Below are 21,214 nucleotides of genomic sequence, written 5' to 3'. Positions count from 1 at the left end.
ACTCGATGTATAGGCTTGAAACTTTACCGGGGAAATTCTGTGGGTCGCACGCATAGTACTTCTTCCAGTCGTTGCCGTAGGATATGTGGTCCAGGTACCAGCAGGCAGACAGCAGCGCCTGGTATCCTGCCGCTGTCACTGAAGCCAACTCCAGCTCCTGTGGTTGCTTCCACACGTGCACCACGGTGTCCGAAGCAATCTGACAGGAGCAGAACAGTCGATTGCTAAAATCAGTCCATTTGCGGAAAAATTCACGTGCTCATTGTACAACCTAGAGAACAAGTTTGCGGACCACGAAAGCCGCAATTTTGAGTTATTTCTCTGCAGCACGGCAGCCAGGAGTACTGTGTGCGGTATTTGTTATTAGTTCAGTACTTGTCATTAGTTCAGTACGACAGTTGTCATTAGTTCAGTACGTTCAGTTGTCATTAGTTCAGTACGACATCTGGCATGTACTCGACAGTTTGTCGGGCTGCTAAAGGAAGAGAAGTAACCTAAAATAGCACTTTTTCTGGTTCGTAAACTTTTGATCGTGGCTGTACGTCCACCACAACCTCATGTGTGTTCTTGAATTTGGGTGCTGTGCACCTGAGTTTCAGCAAATGTTCTTTAATGGTTGGTAATTTCGCCTACTTTTGTAACAAAAATATTCCTGTACCCTGAAAAACCCACCGTGACACGTTACCTGAACGCGTTCTTTAGTGACTACATCTGATTTTGCGATTCAATACTCGCATCTCTTTATCAGCTACCTTGCGCTAATATAACTTTCGATAATTATGTATGCTCCGACTTGTTGAGTGCTATATGGCGTGTTGAACTAATTATAACTTTAGAAGTTGTTATTGAAGCTATAATAAAAATCCAGTTCTTAACCTGTCTAAGAGTTTATATATTCAAAAAGCTTTGTGGGATATTAGGTCGAACGTGGGAGCATAGACTGTCATTGAGAAACATTATATGAGAGGCGAACACACGAATTTGTTTATTGGTCCAGTACCTCCTCCCTCTATTTTTATTTTCCAAGTGGATTCTTAAACCCAGTATAGAAGGCTGTAAAAATGCTCCACACTTTAAACTGGCACGTACATATGTTCTCAGTAACAAAAAAAATGGTTTCTGGCTTGAATGTTTGTGCGAGAAAAACATTTATTCTGAAAAATGGCGATTAGGGAGGGAAGTTCTGACTAACGCATTCTTGATGAGATGAAGCGGCCGTTGAGGAATTACATTCAACCGCATTTCGCAATGCCGCAATCCCACTTGTACCTAAGGCCCGAGTAATTTTTATAAAATTTGAAGCACAGACAATTCGTGTAATGGAATCTCGAGACAGCGCCATGGCGTAACAAATAACATAACATAACGAAACTTTATTATAAAGGGTGAAAACATCCGTTGGCTTGGGAAATGAAAGAAGTTGTGGGGGGGGGGGGAGGGGGGTGGAGGGAGGAGGTGTAAACGTCACATTAGCCTATGTTCAGACTACTAACGTAATGGCCATATCGTATCTATGGACGCAACAAAAAGGCATATCACGCAGTTCTGGTGGCGGAGACGTAAAATGACGTCATTTTTTAAAGTTATTACGACTGTCGCGGCAACAGCCTGAACCCGGCCTTAAATGTTACACTAAAATGTTGAAAAGAGCTAAAACAAGTGCTACCATTTCTTTTAAGATCACAGCGTCTCCGTCATCATGTGGAAAGTGCCACTAGTCATTAAGTCGTTCCGACAAAAAAGAAGTCAACAGAAAAGACGCGAGATATGCGCCAGGAGCTGAAGAACTGAAAAATAATATCGCAAGACACAGGAAAACACAGCAATGTAAACTCATGCTACGAGGTTATTACTTATCGCAGAAAAAAAAAACGTTTCCCTTCTTAACGAATAAATGAGAATTTGCGAGAGGTATTCGCATTTTAAATCCCCAAGTGCTCACCTGAACTTTGTTGTCGAACACCTCCTGCCACACTATGTAGCTTTTATGCAGCACCTGAACGATCTCCAGCAACCTGAAATGGTGCAGGAATGACATTTGTCGTTTTAAAGAGGGCTAGCGTTTCTGCTTTTCCCCTTTTCTTTGAGTACGGTATTCAATGCTTAACCTTTCCGGCGAGCGCAACTTTGCTAACTTAGGAGACATGCCTGTCCAGTCTTATAGAAAATTTCTAGTGCTTCGTTTACGTCCTTCCCGCATGATAGTCTTCTCACCTGTGTATTATTGGACACAGATGACTTATTAGAAACACGACTGTGGAACAAATTACGGTGTGCACCAATGGCTTTAAGAAAGTGAAAATTTAAATGTGTGAAGGTTGTAAAACAATGAATTCCCCACCTAATAATAAGCACGGTGAGGGTACTCCGGATATAAATATTACGCATGAACAGCACTACAGCCGATCCAAATGAACCTGTTTCGACATGTGCATCTTTCCCGCTCATGGCAGTCCTTTCAACAGTGGTTACTACTGTAAACATTTTTTTCGCTGCTAATAGTGGGGGTAAAATTTGCTTTGTGCACATTTTCAAATCGCGCACGTTGCGCGACTGAGCTCCTCAGCCATAGAAACTATCCCATAGAAATGCATGGGGAGTAAAATTTGACAGCGAAGTACGCACGAAATATTTAGAACCATGGAAAATTCTTTTAGTGTTTTCTTCTTCACGTTGACTTCTTGCCTTTTGCCAAATATTACTTTCCTGAAATGGTTTTGCTAGGTCCTTGAGAGGTCGGAATTTCGAGCGAGAAAGCTGGGTATGGACATACTATGCTTGTCGTTTGAAAGAGCAGTAACGGCTTTGTTTTTAATTAAAATAGTTTGCTTTGTGCTTTATTTTCCCACGACTCTTACTATGCGTATTCAGCTAGGGTAATTTTGTTGTTGTTTTTGTTACGTCCGTTCCAGAACGTGTTCGATGGTGTCATTTTTTCATTAGTTCTTTTACCAGCGTGAGAAGGGTAGTACCCAAATGGCTTTAGTAAGCCGGCTGAGGAAGCTGCCCAGGAGAATCTTGACGTGAACAGGCTAACATCGAATGTTTTGTACAAAATAAAGGAAAGAGAACAGCAAGCAATGGTGTTAAGTGGCCAGAGGATATCAGGAAAAAAATGTTTGAGGCCCAAAACCGTACGACATGGTAGTAATAATATTCGCGTAGCTCACAAAACGTATTTCCGTACCTGGTGCTAAAGTGCTTATCGCCAAATAGCAACCGTGCCTTCTTTGTATTTTTTGGAGTAACAAGTGTCTAAACCAACTCCTTTACAATACTTTTCTCTACAAGCTATAGGGGGTGGTCCGGTACATATTTTAATTCTCTCTACTGTGTGTTATGGCAGTAGGAAAAATACCAACCTCCGGATGTAGTATTCTTCCAGCTTGTCGTACCGTCCAGTAATTCCAATACTGCGCATGAAGCTCGTCACGTTGGGATTCGACATCCTGAAAGGGAAACACCACAGTAAAAATATATGAGTTGTATTTGACTGGCGTATAAAACGTGTTATACAAGAATCCTTCGTACTGTCGAGAAATGTTAAAATATTGTCTGTAAACAAGCTTCTTTCAACTTACGCTGGTATCAACGTTTTTGTGAGGGATTTTTAAAGTTTTGTATTTTCAAAAACATGAAAGCTGTGCCAGTGTGTTTGGTAACATTGTGGACGTGAATGAGTGGGTCAAATAAAAAAAAAAACGTCAGTGAACGATGAGAGCAGAGCGAGTGTCGTCTTCATCATCACTTATTTCACCGTCTACTTGGCGCTATTCAGTGAACAATGTGTTTTTACAAATGAGGTAGCCTATTACCCGACATTTACCTCGGTGCTTTGGTTTGAATGCATATGCCCTGTCCAGTGAATTTTTTTTATTTCGCAGTGTGATATATTTATGGAGTCTTTACCTGCAGAAAAAATTGGCTGGGGAATACGATACCCCCTAATGCCATATGTGAGCGCAGCAGCAGTGCGGTGAGGCAGCACTCACTCGTGCGTTTTCTCGACGGCAACGATGATGAGCCTCTGCGTAGCGGCGCGAAATGCATCTTACGAAGGGACCACGACCCGCGTCTTAGATAGAAAACGCACACCATCGTCATTCACACGTCCCCCTCACGTTTTGGCAAGCGTCGTGCAGACGAGCGTCTCGTGTGGGCACAGCATACTGCCCCACCCTCCCCCACCACACACTTTCGGAGAGCGCTCGCACCGCCACCGCGAACCACCTTTCCCTCACAGTTTCGGGACACTCTCCTCCTTTGATTTCTTTCACTATTCGGTCTTCGCGACACTCTCCTCCATAGCTTTCTTTCACTAGTCGGTCTTGCCATCGTTAAACCGATTACAACGACGACGCGGCTCACCCCAGAGATGGCTGCCAAAGGGCTGCGCCATTAAACTGCTCACGTACCAGCACAGGAATCCGACCTCGTCTCCTCCCAAGTGCACGTACTGGTCGGGGAACACCCGCGCTACCTCCGAGAAGAAATGCGCCAGGAACGTGTACGTGTCGTTGCGCGACGGGTCAACCGGTCCCAGGCGACCGTTGGGCACGGATCCACTATAGCACGTCGTCAGGAATTCCGGGTGCCCTTGTCCCCATGAGCGGGTGTGGCCTGTGGTATTATAAGACGCACACAAGAAGACACTTGGACATTTATTTTGCTTGATTTCGGAATCGTTGTCAAGAGCAATTCAGGCAATCTATTTTCCTTCGAGAACGCTTTTTGGGTGAATACAAGTACCTGCGTTCGTTGAGCTTGCGATTAATCTCAGCCTTGCTAACAATTTCTCTCGTTGAGAACATCAGCATAAAGAAGATTTGAACGAACGCACTGACATATTTGCATTAGTGCTAAATGGACATCACTTTTAATCACAATAGAAATTTCATTTTCTGCAGCTGGCAGATTCCAAGCTAGCACACATTAATCAAAGGAGTACTATCAACATCGTCAGGGGTATAAAGTTGAATTCCAGCATTTTTGTGCGTTAATTTGGTGATCGGTGACACTCTTCTAAATTAATTAAAAGACTTGTACTAATTCTAAATTCAAACGAAGCAGAGGGTATGAAAAGGGGGGGGGTGTATGAAATAATTCAAGATCATTCTTCCGTGCAAATGCAGACAACTAGCAGTCATCTACAATCATTGGCACTTCTCAACGGCCATGACAATGTAGTTGCTGTAGTCGTGATATACGCTGATTTGTAGTCTCGCAACACGAGAGAATTCTTCAGATAATTTCGGATCGATTCCCTACTTTACAACGTGGTCGGTTGGGACGCATCGGTGAGGCATTGAATGCAAAACGTCTGCAACACGAAACGCCTAGACTACCCTCTTTTCGGTCTCAACGTATCCACATTAAAATGACGGCATACAACTACAGTGGCTGTGTTATTACAACTAACCGATGATCTGAGGACAGCCCAAGGACTCTAAAGCATTCTTTGAAAGTTTTGAAGGACTGAAAGTGGACGCTTCGTTTTCTCCGCTCATTCTCGAATTACTTTGTCCTCCTGCCGCATTACACGATTTGCTTTGCACACTGCTTCCGTCTTACGCTTTTGAGGACTTTCAGTCTGTTTTCGAGTTTGCTACTGCTGGGGTATATTACAATACGCAAATGGCGTCACGCTATAGAGCGCCCCGCACTTCCGAGGCATGCGGAGCCTGGGAGTTTTGATGTTACGACGCAAAGATTGCATACACACTTAGCGCAACTGAGATTTACTGCAAGTATGCTTTATATTTTAGAACAAAGCATCGAACCATACAATAAAACTGCCATTTGCAACAGAAAGATTAAAAATTAGGTCGCCACAGTTTAAAAACTTGTTATGCAAAGAAACACATGCACAATTGTTTATATGTCGACTAGGCTGCTCATATCTATCGGTGTTTATTGCGCACCCGTAAGGAAGTGCATTTTGTTAGGAGTGCTCCAGCAGGGGCGGGTTTTGTCAACGCATGGTCCCAAAATGAAATAACTATGACGACTACTTGTGAAAAACGCAAACATCCCAATAAAGTAGCGCACACCCAGGAAAATGTTGCTCTGCACTATCTTAAAGGAGCCATGAAGAGAAAACAAAAGTTTGTTTTATTCGAAAGATTAGGTGTTTCATAGTACCCCAAGCGCTTTCCCGGAAGCAAATGATGCTTTATTCACTGAGAAATAAGGCAATTTAAGCCAAAATTTTAAATCTCCCGCTAAAATTGCACATTTGGTGACGTGAGCAATGGTGTCACACGGGCCGGTCCATGAAACAGATACTTAGTATGTCGACTCCATATAGCACCCACACGCGGGAGTCGACCGAGACGGCGGCCATTTTAAAAATGCTAGTAAAACCTAGTGCACCCGCAGCCCTAGTCATGGAATCGCCTGATCCGGAGAACAAAACTCTCGCCGAGGAGCTCGGGCTTGCATTTAACAACCTCACACCACTTGAACGCTCAACGCTTCTAAGTGCACGAGCGGCAAGAGTTGTGGGATACGCGGTGGACGGGAAAGCGACCATTCCGCGATAGCCACAACAGACGAACGCCCTGCCGTCGGCACCGCTGCCTCGTCAGCGCCGTCGCCACGGACGAATACAGACTGGTACGTATGTGCCGTATTTTTATTACGGTTAATAATAGTTCAACTTCAGTAGCAGTATCGCTTATGCCATTTGGCCGGTGTCGTGTATGGAAAGCCGTTCGCGCGAGCTCTCTGCTTCGACCAGAAAGATACGAGCGTCAATGCGCGGTGTTTACGGCATTTTTCCTCCAAGGTCAGAGCGCCTCGAACCCGAAAATTCGTCTGCGCGACGGCGAGATGTCGAGCTCGGCCAGGCGGTTGTTTCGTACGCATTGGCGCACACGCTTGCGTGTTCGTTCGGAACTTCAACCGTTTACTCCACCGTTCTTTGTCATAAAAAGAATGCCGCTAATCGCAGAGCTTAGCCCATGTGACGGCATAGGTTCTGTTGCGGGAAATGAGCTGGTGGGTCGCATGACCATTCCCGTTTTTCCTAATTATGTAGCTTATTTGAGCGAAGTTTGCGTTATAAGTGGTGTCGTTATGGTTCTAACGAGGCAATCTTTCGAATGAACCAAACTTGTGTTTTCTCTTCATGGCTCCTTTAACACACAACATGGTCTCTAGAAAAAAACACAGCTAGAAATCTAACATCTGGGGCTGCTCACCGGGCGTGTCAAATTCAGCCATGACCCGAATTCCTCTTGCCGCTGCTTCGTCGATGACGTATTGCACGTCTGCTGGCTTGTAGACGTGCGTTTCGGGCTCAAAAGCACCCTGAAATCAAGGACGTTAATCTCTAACTGAAAGTGGACAACAGCTGACGACATCACCGATATGAGAGATCGCTTTTGAACAGTTATGCGCAAAATAGAAAAATTATTGGACTCACAGTGCAACCTTGTTAAACCCTAACTGGCAGGGTCGCGAAGAAAGTACGAACTAATTGGCACTACAGTTTATCCGGATGCATTTGGTTAAAGGGAAACCGAGTCGGGGATTCGGCTAATTACGTATAAAAAAAAAACTACGGCTTATTCGGGTACGGTTTAAGGAGGCTCCACTGTATTCCAATATGCTATCACTGTAGTGCTTCTGGCTGGTCCTTTTGCGTGTATGTTGTTTCTGAGCAGGTGTGCAAGCGAATAAGTAAAGGCACCTTCCGCGGTGGCTCACAGGCTAAGAAAGTCTGTTGCTGGGACTAAGAACGCGGGTTCGACGCCGTTCGCGCGGACTGCTTTTGTAATGGAGGCGCAAAGCAAAAACAGACCTTTTGGTTATTTCGGGTAATGTTGAATGTCCCCAGGTAGTGAAAATATCTCTAAACCTTCTGCATTATGCGCCGCATTGATCAGGTATGGCTTCGGTGTGCTTAACCTCACAATCAATATGTTAAGGCACATTGCCTAGATTGTACTTTGCGAGCAATTAAACTGAAATTGCTCGCCGGATGTTTTCGGTTTCGAAGTAGCAAGCTGTCCACCCTGCTAGTATTTTTAAGAAGGCAAACTTTCATAAAAATCCCCGCAATGTTTGGATAACACTCCAGTGCCACTGAAAAAGAACGTCGCTGAATTACGTTGACCACTGAAACTTTCGCATCCCTATATGAATAAGTAAACTATATTGTAATTTGACAAGCACTTCGTCTACTCGTCGTAATTAATAAATACATAGATGGAAGTTTACAATCTGTCAGATAATTTGTCGCTGCATCATCTAAGCAGAAGATTTTAGAAGTCATCAGGACTTCCTTTTTATTTGTACCATAACTGAACATCAAGACACTTCAAAAACTTCAGTTTGTCTGGTTAAGAATGGGGTGGATTTCAGACAGCGCGGTTGGTTAGTGCAGAGTTTACGTTGGTTACGTCAGTTTACGTGCTTTGAAGGCAAAAGCCTGGCGTGCCGCTAAAGAGTAGCTTTTATATACACGTAACCTGTCCACAAAGCAGGCGCGCTTTTTTAATAATCCGGCTTAACCCATAGTTATTCTACCCATGTACATCTCTAACCAATCTTAGCCTATCTTAAGCTACCGTTTATTCATGCTTGTTTACCTTAGTGAAGCTCATTTCACCTTGAATCACGTTATTTTTACCTTCCTAGTGATTACTATATATCCCAAAGCAATTCGCAATGTACCGTAATCTACCCTAATTAATGTTAATTTTCATCCACAATTATTCCATCTCACTAACCATTCATTACTGTAAATAACTAATCAGACCTACTTACTCTGGTAATGATTAATTATGCGCAGGTAGCATTCTTTTCTACGCTTGGCCTCTCTTGACTTTTCGTACCGTTCGTGTGGACGTTGGGGGAGACAAGGGAACGTTGCAGTAACTCATATCATAATTTCGGCTCGGCTTTCCCTTCATACTACTGTTTCTTTTCACTGTCTTAGCACACCGAGTTTTCCAGGACAGGGCATGATTATTTTCAAAGATAGCGCTCTCCTTCTTTTCTCATCACCTAAAGAGCATCTTAATGACGTCGCTGTCATCCTGCTGCCTTCGCAGCGCAATTTCAATGGCAACTTGTTATTGGCAAACCACGTAATTTTAGCTGCCGCGTTTTAATCTTTCATAATGCACATCTTTTAGGTATGCTATTTTTACGCCAACGCAGTGTGCACGATTTTCTCTCCGTTTTTTGGGCTGGTACTTATCAACGTACCAAGAAGAGAAAACTAATTTAAGTGCGGCTGCGCATTGTTATAGTGCCAGTACGTCTTACCTTTTCACTCAGGCTTGGGAATGTCCGGCTGACGAAGGGAAATGACTGGTCATCTGTGACGTGCCAGTGAAGTACGTTTAATTTGTTGTACGCCATAGCATCCTGGAAAGGAAACAAAGAGGGGCGATGATTCCCAATGACGTGTTGGGGTATTCCCAAGCAGTTCTCTTCTAGTTGCATACAGATTTATGTTAACTGAAACCACTTAACCGCACCTCCCCTCCCATCTCCTTTCCTCTTCCCTCCATACTGTTGTGTCCCCCAGCCCTCCCCTCCCTCCTGGTTACTGATAAGAGTTTAAGTTTTCATTATGTTAAAAAGCAATATGTTTACGCAATGCCGCTACGTCATCAGGTAAATTGTAGAGGTTTACATAAGTTTTTCACGCCGTCACATTTAAATGAACAGGTGTCGGTGACGGCACTTGAACAATTTCTGTCAAGAATGTCTTCTTTTGTTCACCAATACACCATTAAAATCACACCTGTGCACTACCTTTTACGTCGCCGTAACAATCAGCGGAAATCTCCAAGTATCCTTTCATTTGCTTGTTTGAACGTCTATGGCAACACTGGTTCAAGCAGCCAATGGGATGGGGATGAGTAATGCAGTGCTTAAGCTGTCAAATACGAAAAAATATTTTTTTTTTCACATCGCTAATCCTCACCAGAGTTTCTATGATAGTCTTGAGGGGTAGAAAGTGTCGGCCCGTGTCGATCAGCAGGCCGCGATGTGCAAACCTCGGTGCGTCGTAGATGACCGTTTCGTTGAATGCAAACTGCAGGAATGACCATGAAAAAAAAGAAAGGCCAACTGTGAATTCTCTCAGCAGGCAAGAAATAGGTAAAAATACGAATACCGTTGCTCATAGCTATTGTGCCCATGTTACGCATAGGAAGCGAATGACTACCAGGTGATTGAAATAGTGATTAAGAATTTTCTCATGTGTAGTTCTCAGAAATGCCCCGATAGAGAGACGGGGTTTACAGAAAAAGGTTAAGCTCGCGTACTGGTCTGACTGGTTTAATCGGTGCTTGCTCGTGGCGTTACTTCAAACGTGTAGAGCGCTACGGGTATTCTTATTTAATTTATTTTTTTAAGTTGCAATATTCAACCTTTTTCACGTCCTAATAGTCTTTTGGGGCTAATCGAACGAAAAAAATTCATTTGTCATTTCGTTTGTCTGTTCTTCCCTCGATTCGGCCGTCCAGCCACAAGTTAAGAGAATTCTTGAACGAGACTTTAATATAAAAAACATTTCAGAGCTGCTGTAATTTCTAGTATACCTCATACTAGTCGGCGTTGTTAACAGTGGATACATAGATACATTTTATTGATTGATTGATTGATTGATTGATTGATTGATTGATTGATTGATTGATTGATTGATTGATTGATTGATTGATTGATTGATTGATTGATTGATTGATTGATTGATTGATTGATTGATTGATTGATTTACTTTATTAAATACGAGTCTGGTAACCCATCTGGGGCTCCGAAGTACTGCTAGTATTATGTGTTGATGTTTTGCTTGAAATATGTATCATTGGAAGTAACTCAACTACACATTCCCATTAGTCATATTTTAGGCATTCCGTCATTAGATAACTGACACCTGCAGTAACCTCTGAAGCAGATATTCACGTCGGGGTAATTTTCGCACTAGAAAATAAAAAAGTCATGTCAATACAATGTTTTAACCACAAAATACAAGGGCTCGCGCTCGAGTAGAGACTTCTTGGCTGGAGCGCGAAGTGCAAGAGTAAGAAAACAATAACAAGAGCTGCCAACAGATAGAATGCAAGCAGAGTGAACGCGTATAAAATTGATTTGAATTCAGCAACCCTCGTTTTAATTTAGCTGTGGGGACAGAGACAAGAGCAGAACAGCATAAGCGGGGTGTGAAGCTTAGGTGAGAGGCGGTTATGGGGTAGGGTCGCCCGAAGTCTTTTTTCTTTTTACAAAATTTGCAGCCCACGGAGAAAATATGGGGCTAATTTTTTGTGTGGTGTTTCAAGTCGCAACGGGCACCCAGAACTGCGTTTACTAAAATTGCTACTGCTGTATTGCAGTGCAGAAATTTCTACCTTACACTCAAAATTGTGGGAAATATTATGGGAGCAACAGCTCTGCTCGAAAGGCGAATAGGCCGCAAAATTCTCACGCACTGCCGAAATGTCTCACGGCCTCCTCCGAATGGGTAATCTTCCCGTTCTTTACTTTCTGCGGAACTCTCTTGTTTTTATTCAAAACACAGTACACCGTCCACATTCGCGTCTGCACGTAATTATTGATGCCAATTTCTTGGAACCATTGCTGCACATAAGGAATCGATAAATATTTACGAAATGTTTGATCAGTTGTTTTTGACGGTATTTTTTAAAGCAGCGCTTCCTTTCTGAATGGGTCGCGGAGGCCCTCTGATCTTTTTATCTAACATCCGGAAACCCTCCAAGGAATTTCACGTTTTAGAGCGGCTGTTTACAACAATCCTTGCAAATGACAGCCTTGCTACGGATTCGTAGCAAGCTCGGTTCCCAAAATGTCCTAGGAGCAACCACTGATGAGCGCTACAGACACATTATCTACGTTGGTGACATGCGGATGAATCATAAAGCTAACAAGAGCATAAGGGGCTGGTTTTCGATAGAATAGCCGCTGCATCAGTGACGGCACCACTCGTATCTTGGCAAGAGACGGTGACGCGTCAACAGGCACGAATGGCAAGTGGTGCTGCTTACAGGCTTAGAGAGGTCAGCCGTGTACTTTGCTGGGCGGGCTACTTCAGAAGCTTAGTGTGTGCATAGCGAAAGATAAATACAAGCAGACACAAAAATACAGCGCACAAACAGACCGGTAAAAGTAAACAAGGTTGCGACTGTAGCGCCTCTCGGCAGATTACCAATACCCTCGCTCTGCTCGCCTAAAATTCCCCGCACTTTGTGTGGAAGGTACATTCCTGAATTAACAGGAACACCTACTTCAGGAAATGACATTTTGCCCGTATGCCAGAATTCTGGCAAGCAATTGGTGAGCTGTGTCATCACAGGATTATTAATTACCCTCCCTTGAGAGTACTTAAAGATGCGTAGCGCCAAAAATATAAACAAATTAGGCATCGCCAATTTCGGCGATCAAGTCTGCAACCTATTTATGTATTCTTGCAGTTATTCATGGAGTTCTCGCCACCGAGTGCATCTACTTTAAACTATTGGACCTATATCGCTTAGCATAGAGCAACACCTTTGTTCAAGCATGCCATGATGGCATATAGGTGGAGGCGTACCTGGTGTTCGTCGTATGGGTAGAGAATTTGGCTGAATGTCTCCAGGCCCCTTAGTAGCCCCCACACAGAGCGAGAGGTGAGGGCCGGCTGTGAGGACGACGTCAGCTCCAAGCTGTCTGAGAATCACAAAAACAAAACAAATATTAAATTACCCAAATGAAACATATGTACTAAACTATTCAGCAAAAATTGTACAAAACACTAAATAATGATATTTCGGGCAAAACCAAAGGCTTCAGGCCCGCCTACATTGTGGGTAGGTCTTGTTCGGTCAATTACATATTGTAGCGTTAAATCTGATCTTCACGCTTGTCTTCCTCCATCTCTGCTGCAATGGTGTCGGTGGCATATTTCGTTGTATCGAAGCACGTGATAGCTGGGGCCTCATTATACCGGTGCTACATCCTTGTGTTTTCCTAGTCGTAGCCCTTTCCGGGAAACGCGGCTTGTTACGGTACAATCGCTAGCCCCGGATTTTGAAGGGCCGATAAAAATACTTCACATTATAAGCAAGCAGGCCCGCCGTCTGTGCATGTTTTAAAGAAGGCATGTGCTCGTCGCATTTTTCAAACAAACATTCGAACTCCTACGCTACTACAAGGCCGTTGTATATGCCATTGAGGCAAACGAGCGCTCAACTTGCGTTAGAAGCCTCGCCGAAAAAAAAGAATACTAAAACATTAGAGGTCACCCCCTTGACAGTTTTTTCAAACATACTTACAATTGATGTCTACGCTATACGTTCTCGGAGCGTTATTGTTGGAAATTATGTGTATTGTCTGGGATGCCGTCGGGCCACTGGTACCAGCGGATTAGCGCGTAAGAGTTTTTCTAAGTTCAATCACGAGAGCAAGCAACAATTTATTTGTTTACAGTATCCGTAAATGCCTGGCGATGTTTGAAAATTACAGGTATTTCTGTAGTGAATTAGTCTTGTACTAAAAACAAGCATTCCTTCAGTAAATTTCGACGTATTTTCTTTCCACATTTCAAAACACGCACAACAGTCAGGATTCATTGCCTTAGTTTTACTCTTTTGTGTATACAACCCATGCAAAGATAATCATTCCAGGCGGATAATTTGCTTCCTTCACCAGAAGTATGCGCGGGCTGGATACAATATTGTTTTCGCTCCAACCCGAAAAAAAGCTTTCCCAATGCCCGAAAATGAAGACTTGGTGGACTACCACGTTTAGATTTTCTTTGCTTCCCAGTGGGGTTCGCAGCACTGACACTCTTTGTTTTACTTTCAGAAATGAACGGCGGTCAGCGAAATCTTCCTATGCGCCATGTAATTTTCAGCTTCTCTAATTGTCTTTGTAGCAGGCAATTTGGGTTAAAGGGACACTGCAACACTTTTTTCAACTTTTTTAAAAATCTTAAATGCTTGCAGAACCTAGTCACCCAACACACGCACTACTGAGATTAGGGGGTCGCAAAGTACCTTACCCAAAAATCACTGCTATATGCTCATCAGATAACGTGTAATCTCGCTCAAAAGATTTTTCTCTTTTTCCCGGACTTGACGTTCTTCGACGGCTCGAATTAAGTAACCAAGGTGATGTAGCGACTGTTGGCCGGTTTTTCTTCAGTTGCTGCAATGAAGGCTTTTGGTTAGCAACTTCAAAAAAGCCACAAGCATAAAGCAATAGAAGGCGTACTTGGTGCGACGACATAATCACGCAGTGCCGCTACGTGCTGGAGATAACTTTAGCTTTCGCTGTGGTTGCAGACGCTAAAAAAAGAGGGAAAACGTTTATCGAAAGTGTCGCAGGGTCTCTTTATTGTCCTTTAGAAATGCAAGTTTTCAATTACTATATCGGCCGTTCCAAGCGGTAAGCCGACATTGAGATGTTGGTTACGTTCACGTATAGTGGCCGACATCTGTCATTGACACAACCCACTGAAGGCGTCCCCAAGAAGGTCTCGGAATAGGCTTCGTGTTGAGTTTTTGTTGTATTTAAACATTCGTGCAGAATGTATCTGAGGTCGTACGTCAACTTCAAACTCAGCCTATTTTGCTCGCATCCTCAAGAAATAAACGCTTCCCTCAATTGCCTCTGTTATCAAACTTCGCCACTAGGGGCTGTTGGTTGACTTTCCACCAAAAGACCATCCAACAGGCACAGCCAGCAGCAATTTCCACATAGACTTTTAATCCTGTGAGGAAGAGCGCGGAGCAACAGTTTCTTAGACTGAGTAGATAGTTATAACTTTACTTGCAAATGGTACGCTCACAAGGCGACTAAGTAAGTATTACGCTTTCTACGGGCGACGAACATAAACACCGGACATTAGACTGAACGCCTTCACTGGCAATTACTTAACTTGAATGTTTCGTGCTTCGGCGCTGGGCATATTTGTCTGGTCCAACTTTTCTTCATTCCTTCCTTTCTCTTTTTTGCCAATTTTTCCTTTCCACGTGCAGGAGAGAAAACACGGGTCTAGCTAGGTTAACTTTCCTGCCTTCCTTCTACATCCTCCTTCCTTCGTACTTCCAAATGCCAACAATTACAAAAAAGATACTCTTAGAGACCACACGGGAGCGGTGCCTATATATGTTTAGACGGTTTATTACATACGGGCCTCGAAATTTGCATTTTACGTTATGTTGAATGTGGAGCTAACTACAACGCAGCTATATACAGCTGTATGCATCCTCATACAAGGAATAATGTAAATTTTCCCATCTGAAGTGTTTAGCTCGAGTTCATAGTAATATATACTGTAAGGCACTCACGCTACCACATACAGAGACACTTTACATACATACATACATACATACATACATACATACATACATACATACATACATACATACATACATACATACATACATACATACATGCATACACAAAGGCTCTGGTGCCAGTTTCCCTAATAGACGAGAATCTGCCGCCAGTGACTACACGTGCCGCGTTTCAGCATGTCCCAGGTAGGAAAGTTAGACTTGTGCTTGGCATGACTTATACACATGCTGAAAGCTCAGCTGTAGCGGCAAATAAACAGAATAATGGATTAAAGATTTCTCAAAATAATTTTATCACTATAATAATGGAGCTCCGAGTGATAATGTCCCAGGGAATATTTAAAAGCTGCATTGAAGACGAATTAGAAAAAAAAAAATATTGCCCTCTATTGTTTTTGTCTTCGAAAGCGAAAAGAAGCATGTGGCTAGTCATGTCGAAGAGAAAAGGAACGTTTCTAGGCGCTTTGGCGGCACCCACAACTGCACGCGATTTCAGCGACGGATTCCCCTCTGGAATGTGTTAATATTAATCAATGGCTGCATCCTCGCGCCACTTTAGCCGCACTCACAGCTCTCGTCCATGTCGTGCTGGGGCGTGTGCTCACAGCTTCCCCGCAAATGCACAAGCAGGGAGCTGATGCTGGAAACTACGCGACCAGGCGGTGTTTGGTCCCGTGCTGGAGGCTTCCGGTTGCCTCGGGCAGAGTAGGGATGTCCGTGACGAGCGCAGCCGTTGAAGAGCAGCCCGTCACGGTAGCGCTTCAGGGCGCGGTCGGCCACATCGCAGCCTCCGGGAGGGCCCACGAATACGAAGGCGAACGTGCTAGGGTCAACGAGGATGAGGTTTGCACCCGATGTCTGGTTCATGGGCCGGGGCCATACCTCGCCGCGGGTGGGCACCACCTAAGCGAAGAGTAAATAATAACCATCGTTTGTTGACGTAAGAACAAGTGCTTGTTCAGGCCCTGAAACTTGAGGAAGACGGGCCCGCACGGCAGTACTTGCGAAGTTTTAGTGAAGCCCCAGTGTTTCCGGTGTACGCGATGTGTTCAGTTCAAGGAAAGGAAAAAAAAAAAGATAACATATCACCTTGAAATGATTTACCATCCATTAAAAGTCAGCATCTGCATAGCTTCAGAAAGGTCACGCCCTATTTCTTATCGCCCGGATATCGCGGACCAGTAAAAGTTCCACTTTTAGTTTTATATCAGTGTTATGTGTTACGCCATAGCAAAACTGGCTTATTGATAAACGGCGTCGATGGAAGAAAAATTAACATTGGCTGCAATCCTGGGTGAGCCCCACAATAGCGGTTCCAAATGGCCGAGATTCTTCCTGCGCCTCTAAACCAGCGATGCCATTTTTGTTAAGGAGCCAGCAGAAGTGCTGATGGCACAGTAGGTACGTTAGACGCGATTACAGACAGCCGTGGAATTCAGCCACCAGATACCCCTGTCTGGACTTCCCAGAACACGTTGAATCAGCACTTAAAGTCTTCAGCGTCTTCAAATGTTCCGCCAATTTGCACACGCATTTTTTAGTACGGCCCAGTACACCTATGGTCTCGCATCCACACACATAAGTTGAAAGTGGGTGACCTCCGAAATATTTTTGCCGTGACTTTGCACTTCGCAATCAATCGGCGGCGAGAGTGAGCGAATGAAGCCACCACTCCACGAAATAAAAGCTAAAGGGGCCTAGTCATGGCATTTAGTTCCTTTAGTTCACGTGCTGTCGCGTCATTTTTATGCTAATTGCATGGAAGACACAAAGTGAAAACCATACGAGGATCGGCAAAGACGTTCACATTGTCTTGTGCGTATTTTACGCATTTCCCTTCTCGGGCTCACCCAACGAACGAGCATCTTTCTAGATCCTTCTTTGCCACATTGACTCGGCTGGTCCAGCGCTAAAGGTTATATTTTTCTGTTAAGCGTTTATAAAAAACCAGCCTCTTTGGCCAACGAATCTTCGCCCTCCTAATATGTGGGAGACATAGTCAGCCCTTTCGCGCATTTAACCATCAACTATTTAGTTTGTGATTAGCAGGGACAGCAAATAGCTTGCATACACCATTCGTACTTTCTTGCAGATACGGAGCGAATTATCTGGCACTGACAACGCAATCGTAGTGAGAAGCGCGCAATCCAATGCTACTACGCTGTGCGAGGATTTATCAATGCTATGAAGACCGCAAGTTTCATTTTGTGTCATTCATATATTTCCCTGAAGTTCTACTCCATTTGGCGGTTTCTTTTCGCGACGGCAATGGATTGGCCCAAAGCCAGACATTATTCCACCAAATTATTATCCTCAGTACGTTAGACAACGAAAGCCCTAGGCTGTAAAATTGGGGCTTATTGCACGGAAGGTATACGTTTGCTTTGACGCGCGCTATACTACAAAAACTGCAATAATGCAGACTTTCCGAGATTCCATGCCATGCGCTGGAAAGTACTTCTAAGGGTCGGTTCCGCGTTATGTTCATATCTGTAAAAATAGGTATCCTTGGCCGCAGCATATACAGCCCGCACTCTCGCGCTTGGTACAACTAAATGATATGTATTGAGCCGCAGAGGCAGTGTATCACAAAAAAATCCCTTTTTGATCCCGGAAAACCGGATGTGCTGAACTGTTTTACAGTTTTACGCTCATTTGAAGGATGCAATGTAGCATGCAGCATTGTTAGAAGCCTGTACATGCCCGTTAAAGGACAAGTTGATATTTGAAATAACACTCGGTTGGACTCAGCAAAGCTACACGCGGTGTCCCTTAGTAGAAGACTTGGAATGAATTTTTGCCGTCCTCGTGATTTTACGTGCGCTGAAACCTGACAGGTCCATCGTGTTGCTGCGAGACATCAAAGTTGACTTATCACGACTTCGTTGGACGTGAGTGCTGTCCTCCATGGTCGAGAGATTTCGGATACGTGCTACACAGACAGTAAGATGCCTACGACGTACGTAAGAAGCAGAGAGACAGCCCCATGGCTGTCCCCTATCATAAACTGCACTCTTTGCGGATTTCATTGAGCATAATTAGCCAATAAAAATTCTTAATCGGAAATTACAAACAAGCGTATGCGCCCTCCTTTGACGGCGCTCAGCATGGCTGGTAATCCTTCCCTAAGTGGAAGCGAACTTAATTCGTTTGAAGTTTCTATCAGTTTTCAGTGCCGTAACATCCCTCTGTGTCACTTTCTATTGTTCTAAACTACGCTCAAAAGATAGCTTTTTCAAATCACTTTATCTCAACAGGCATGAAAGGGTGTGTTTTGCAGACGCGCAATGAAGACAATTTCATAAAAATTCCACAAATACACTGGCAGACTAAGATCCAGAAATTGACGGGTGGGTTCTAGGGCTCAAACACGAAATGGTTTTAAGGTAAAGTGGCCGTTGATCTATACGAGCGCAGCGCACGTGATCTCGTAGAGTAAATAATATATGGGGAAATTTTTGTGACCGCGAGAGCAGTTATCCAGTAACACACCTAAATTTTGAATGGACGTCTCTATTTGAATGTGCCAAACGTATACAGTTGGATTTCTTTATTTACGTTGCGCGCTTTTTTTAATGTATCCAGTTTAATTGTTTCCAACTTAAAGTAGCGCAGTACCAGGCTACACAGCGTAGGTGCCTGCTTTCTCCCTCGCGCAGTTGCCGGGACGCCTTCCAAACATTGTCACACGACTGATGTCCACGCCATGATAGCCCATTGTATATGTCAGGTCACCCGCCCAACTCACGTGGGAGCGTGAGGATACCTCGAGAGGCAATAGATTAATAAGGCGAAAGCTCGATATATCTTATCGTTCATTAGATCTTCAATGTCCTTTAAAAATCATTGTGTTGACTTTTGTCGGACCCCACGCCGTGGCGGGAATCGACGTGCACGAAGCATTCAGCATGGCATACCAGGGTCGCAATGAAATAGCGTGTAACGTGTTTTAACTGTTATGGTGCTTGTTGTCATCACCATAAGCCTGTCTACACCCACATTAAAGCAAACGCCTCTCCCATAGATCTCCAGTAATCCCGGTCCTGTGCTAAATGCGACCAATTTATGCCCGCAAACTTCTTGATCTTATATGCCCATACAACTTTCTGCGTCACCCTGCCACGCTTGCCCTGTCTACAGATCCACTGTCCTTACTGGGCAACTTCGCATTACATGCCCTGCCCGCGCCCATTTCTTCTTAATGTGTACTAGTGTATAATTAACATGCGTTTGTTCCCTGACCCACTCCACACTCTTCTTGTTCCTTAATGTTACACCTACCGTCTTCCGTTCCATTGCTCGCTGAGTGGTCCTCAATTTAAGTTGAACCATCTTAGTGAGCCTCGAAGTTTCTGCCCCGTAGGTGAGTACCGGTAATACGCAGCTGTCCTACACTTTCTTCTTCAGGGACAATGGTAGGCTACCATTCATTATCTGAGAATGCCTGCTGAGTGCACTCCACCGCATTCTTATCTTTCTGATTATCTCTGCGTCATGGTTGGGTGCTTGAGGTACTTGCTGATTATTCAGAATGGTTATCAGTGGCGTGTGCCCAGAGATATACTAGGCGTAAGGAGATACGTTGAAAGTCGCTAGCCCTCTGGCAAGACGTCACGCGCTTCAAGCACATAGAACGTCATCCACATAGCGAAAGGGCTTTCCCTAGTCTCCCTCCCCCTCTCTAGGTCGTCGCCCAGCCGACCCTTCGGTCGCGGTACGTGGAAGCGCGCTGTGTCTTGCGTAATTTAATGGAAAGAAATTGTGTTGTCTACCCTACAAAATGCAATGGGATGATCATATTCGCCATAAAAAAACTGTGCCAATATTAGTGTAGTGTACAACGTCTAATATAGGATGAAACAACATGATACAGAGATATACAAAAATCCGCTTTTTTGGGGAGCTGAATCATATATGTTTGTATTCCTTAAGCTTATGTGAACACTTTGTGTATATATTGTAATTTGCATCAATAGTTCTGTATTTATACCCCTGTAACACCGGCACTTTCAATCACGATTTATTCAATCCGGATAGCGCTCAATTCTCATCGGATGCGGATACAGGGGCACGTTCAATTGCGATCGAGCCCAATCCCGCTCGAAACCAGTGCGGATTCCCCAAACGCGATAGAGGTTTTCGAGAAAGACGGGAGGAAAGCGGTGATACTCTCTTCTCCGCTGAGTAATGGCACAGAAGTTGACAACGTCAACTAGAGGCACATACTGTTGACAAGAAGTTGACAACTTCTACTAGAGGCACACACATAGAGGCACATAACTTGACCCAAACAAGCGTTTCGTAGCATTTATATTTGCCGATACCTACGACCGCGCAAAATTACCAGATGCGGGCCGCGAAGTACGTTTTTGGCTGCATTCAGCGTATGTGAGTGAAACCGGTGGAACTACTCAATCGAAATTAAAACATGCCGTGTAGCAGCGGCGACGCGTCGAGCGCGCTCGATAAGTCAATCGCGGTTCGCTACAATCCGGGTTGAAAGTGCCCCTGTGACAAGGGTACTAGACACCATACACCAGTAAGGCAATATTCAGGCAATAATTTATCATCATTTATCCAGAACTGAGGCCAATGCGTTTCGCTGACTTCAGACAAATTATTATCCTCATGCTACACCCCTTTCCGCCATGTACCCAACGCTTTATAAAGCTACCTTTAATTTCTGTTCCCAACCTGGAAGCCTGAACCACAGGGTATGGGAGTGTGTCTGAAAAACCGATCCTTTACCCCCAATCTTTACTTAAGGTATGAGCAGTGGACAGGTTAAGTGGCCATCTCCGAGCTCTCAATCATGTGTAGCCTGGTAGAAAGGGCCAGGGCAGCCAGCGCGGAGAGGGCCACCTGCCCCCCTTCTCCACACACACAGACGGGCACCCAAT

At 44.2% G+C, this 21,214-nt stretch overlaps 1 protein-coding gene across 2 annotated transcripts in view; it reads right to left on the bottom strand.

The window, feature by feature from the left end:
• LOC144138720 (beta-hexosaminidase subunit alpha-like) overlaps positions 1-21,214 on the bottom strand; it is a 45,689-nt gene that overhangs the window by 8,651 nt on the left and 15,824 nt on the right. For both annotated transcript variants that reach the window (XM_077671129.1, XM_077671128.1), the window contains exons 3-11: positions 15,884-16,217; positions 12,566-12,681; positions 9,944-10,054; positions 9,277-9,378; positions 7,203-7,311; positions 4,416-4,620; positions 3,363-3,449; positions 1,943-2,015; positions 28-199 (exon numbers count right to left, since the gene is read on the bottom strand). In XM_077671129.1, coding sequence (XP_077527255.1) covers positions 28-199; positions 1,943-2,015; positions 3,363-3,449; positions 4,416-4,620; positions 7,203-7,311; positions 9,277-9,378; positions 9,944-10,054; positions 12,566-12,681; positions 15,884-16,217 — 1,309 coding nt within the window. The remainder of the gene's footprint in view (positions 1-27; positions 200-1,942; positions 2,016-3,362; positions 3,450-4,415; positions 4,621-7,202; positions 7,312-9,276; positions 9,379-9,943; positions 10,055-12,565; positions 12,682-15,883; positions 16,218-21,214) is intronic.

The sequence above is a fragment of the Haemaphysalis longicornis genome, unplaced genomic scaffold, assembly GCF_048455015.1.
Source record: "Haemaphysalis longicornis isolate Haplotype H1 unplaced genomic scaffold, Haemaphysalis longicornis Haplotype H1 scaffold_5, whole genome shotgun sequence".
Classification (NCBI taxonomy): Eukaryota; Metazoa; Arthropoda; class Arachnida; order Ixodida; family Ixodidae; genus Haemaphysalis; species Haemaphysalis longicornis.
The sequence above is the reverse complement of the archived record's forward strand: the minus strand, read 5'-3'. Positions and strand labels throughout refer to the sequence as shown.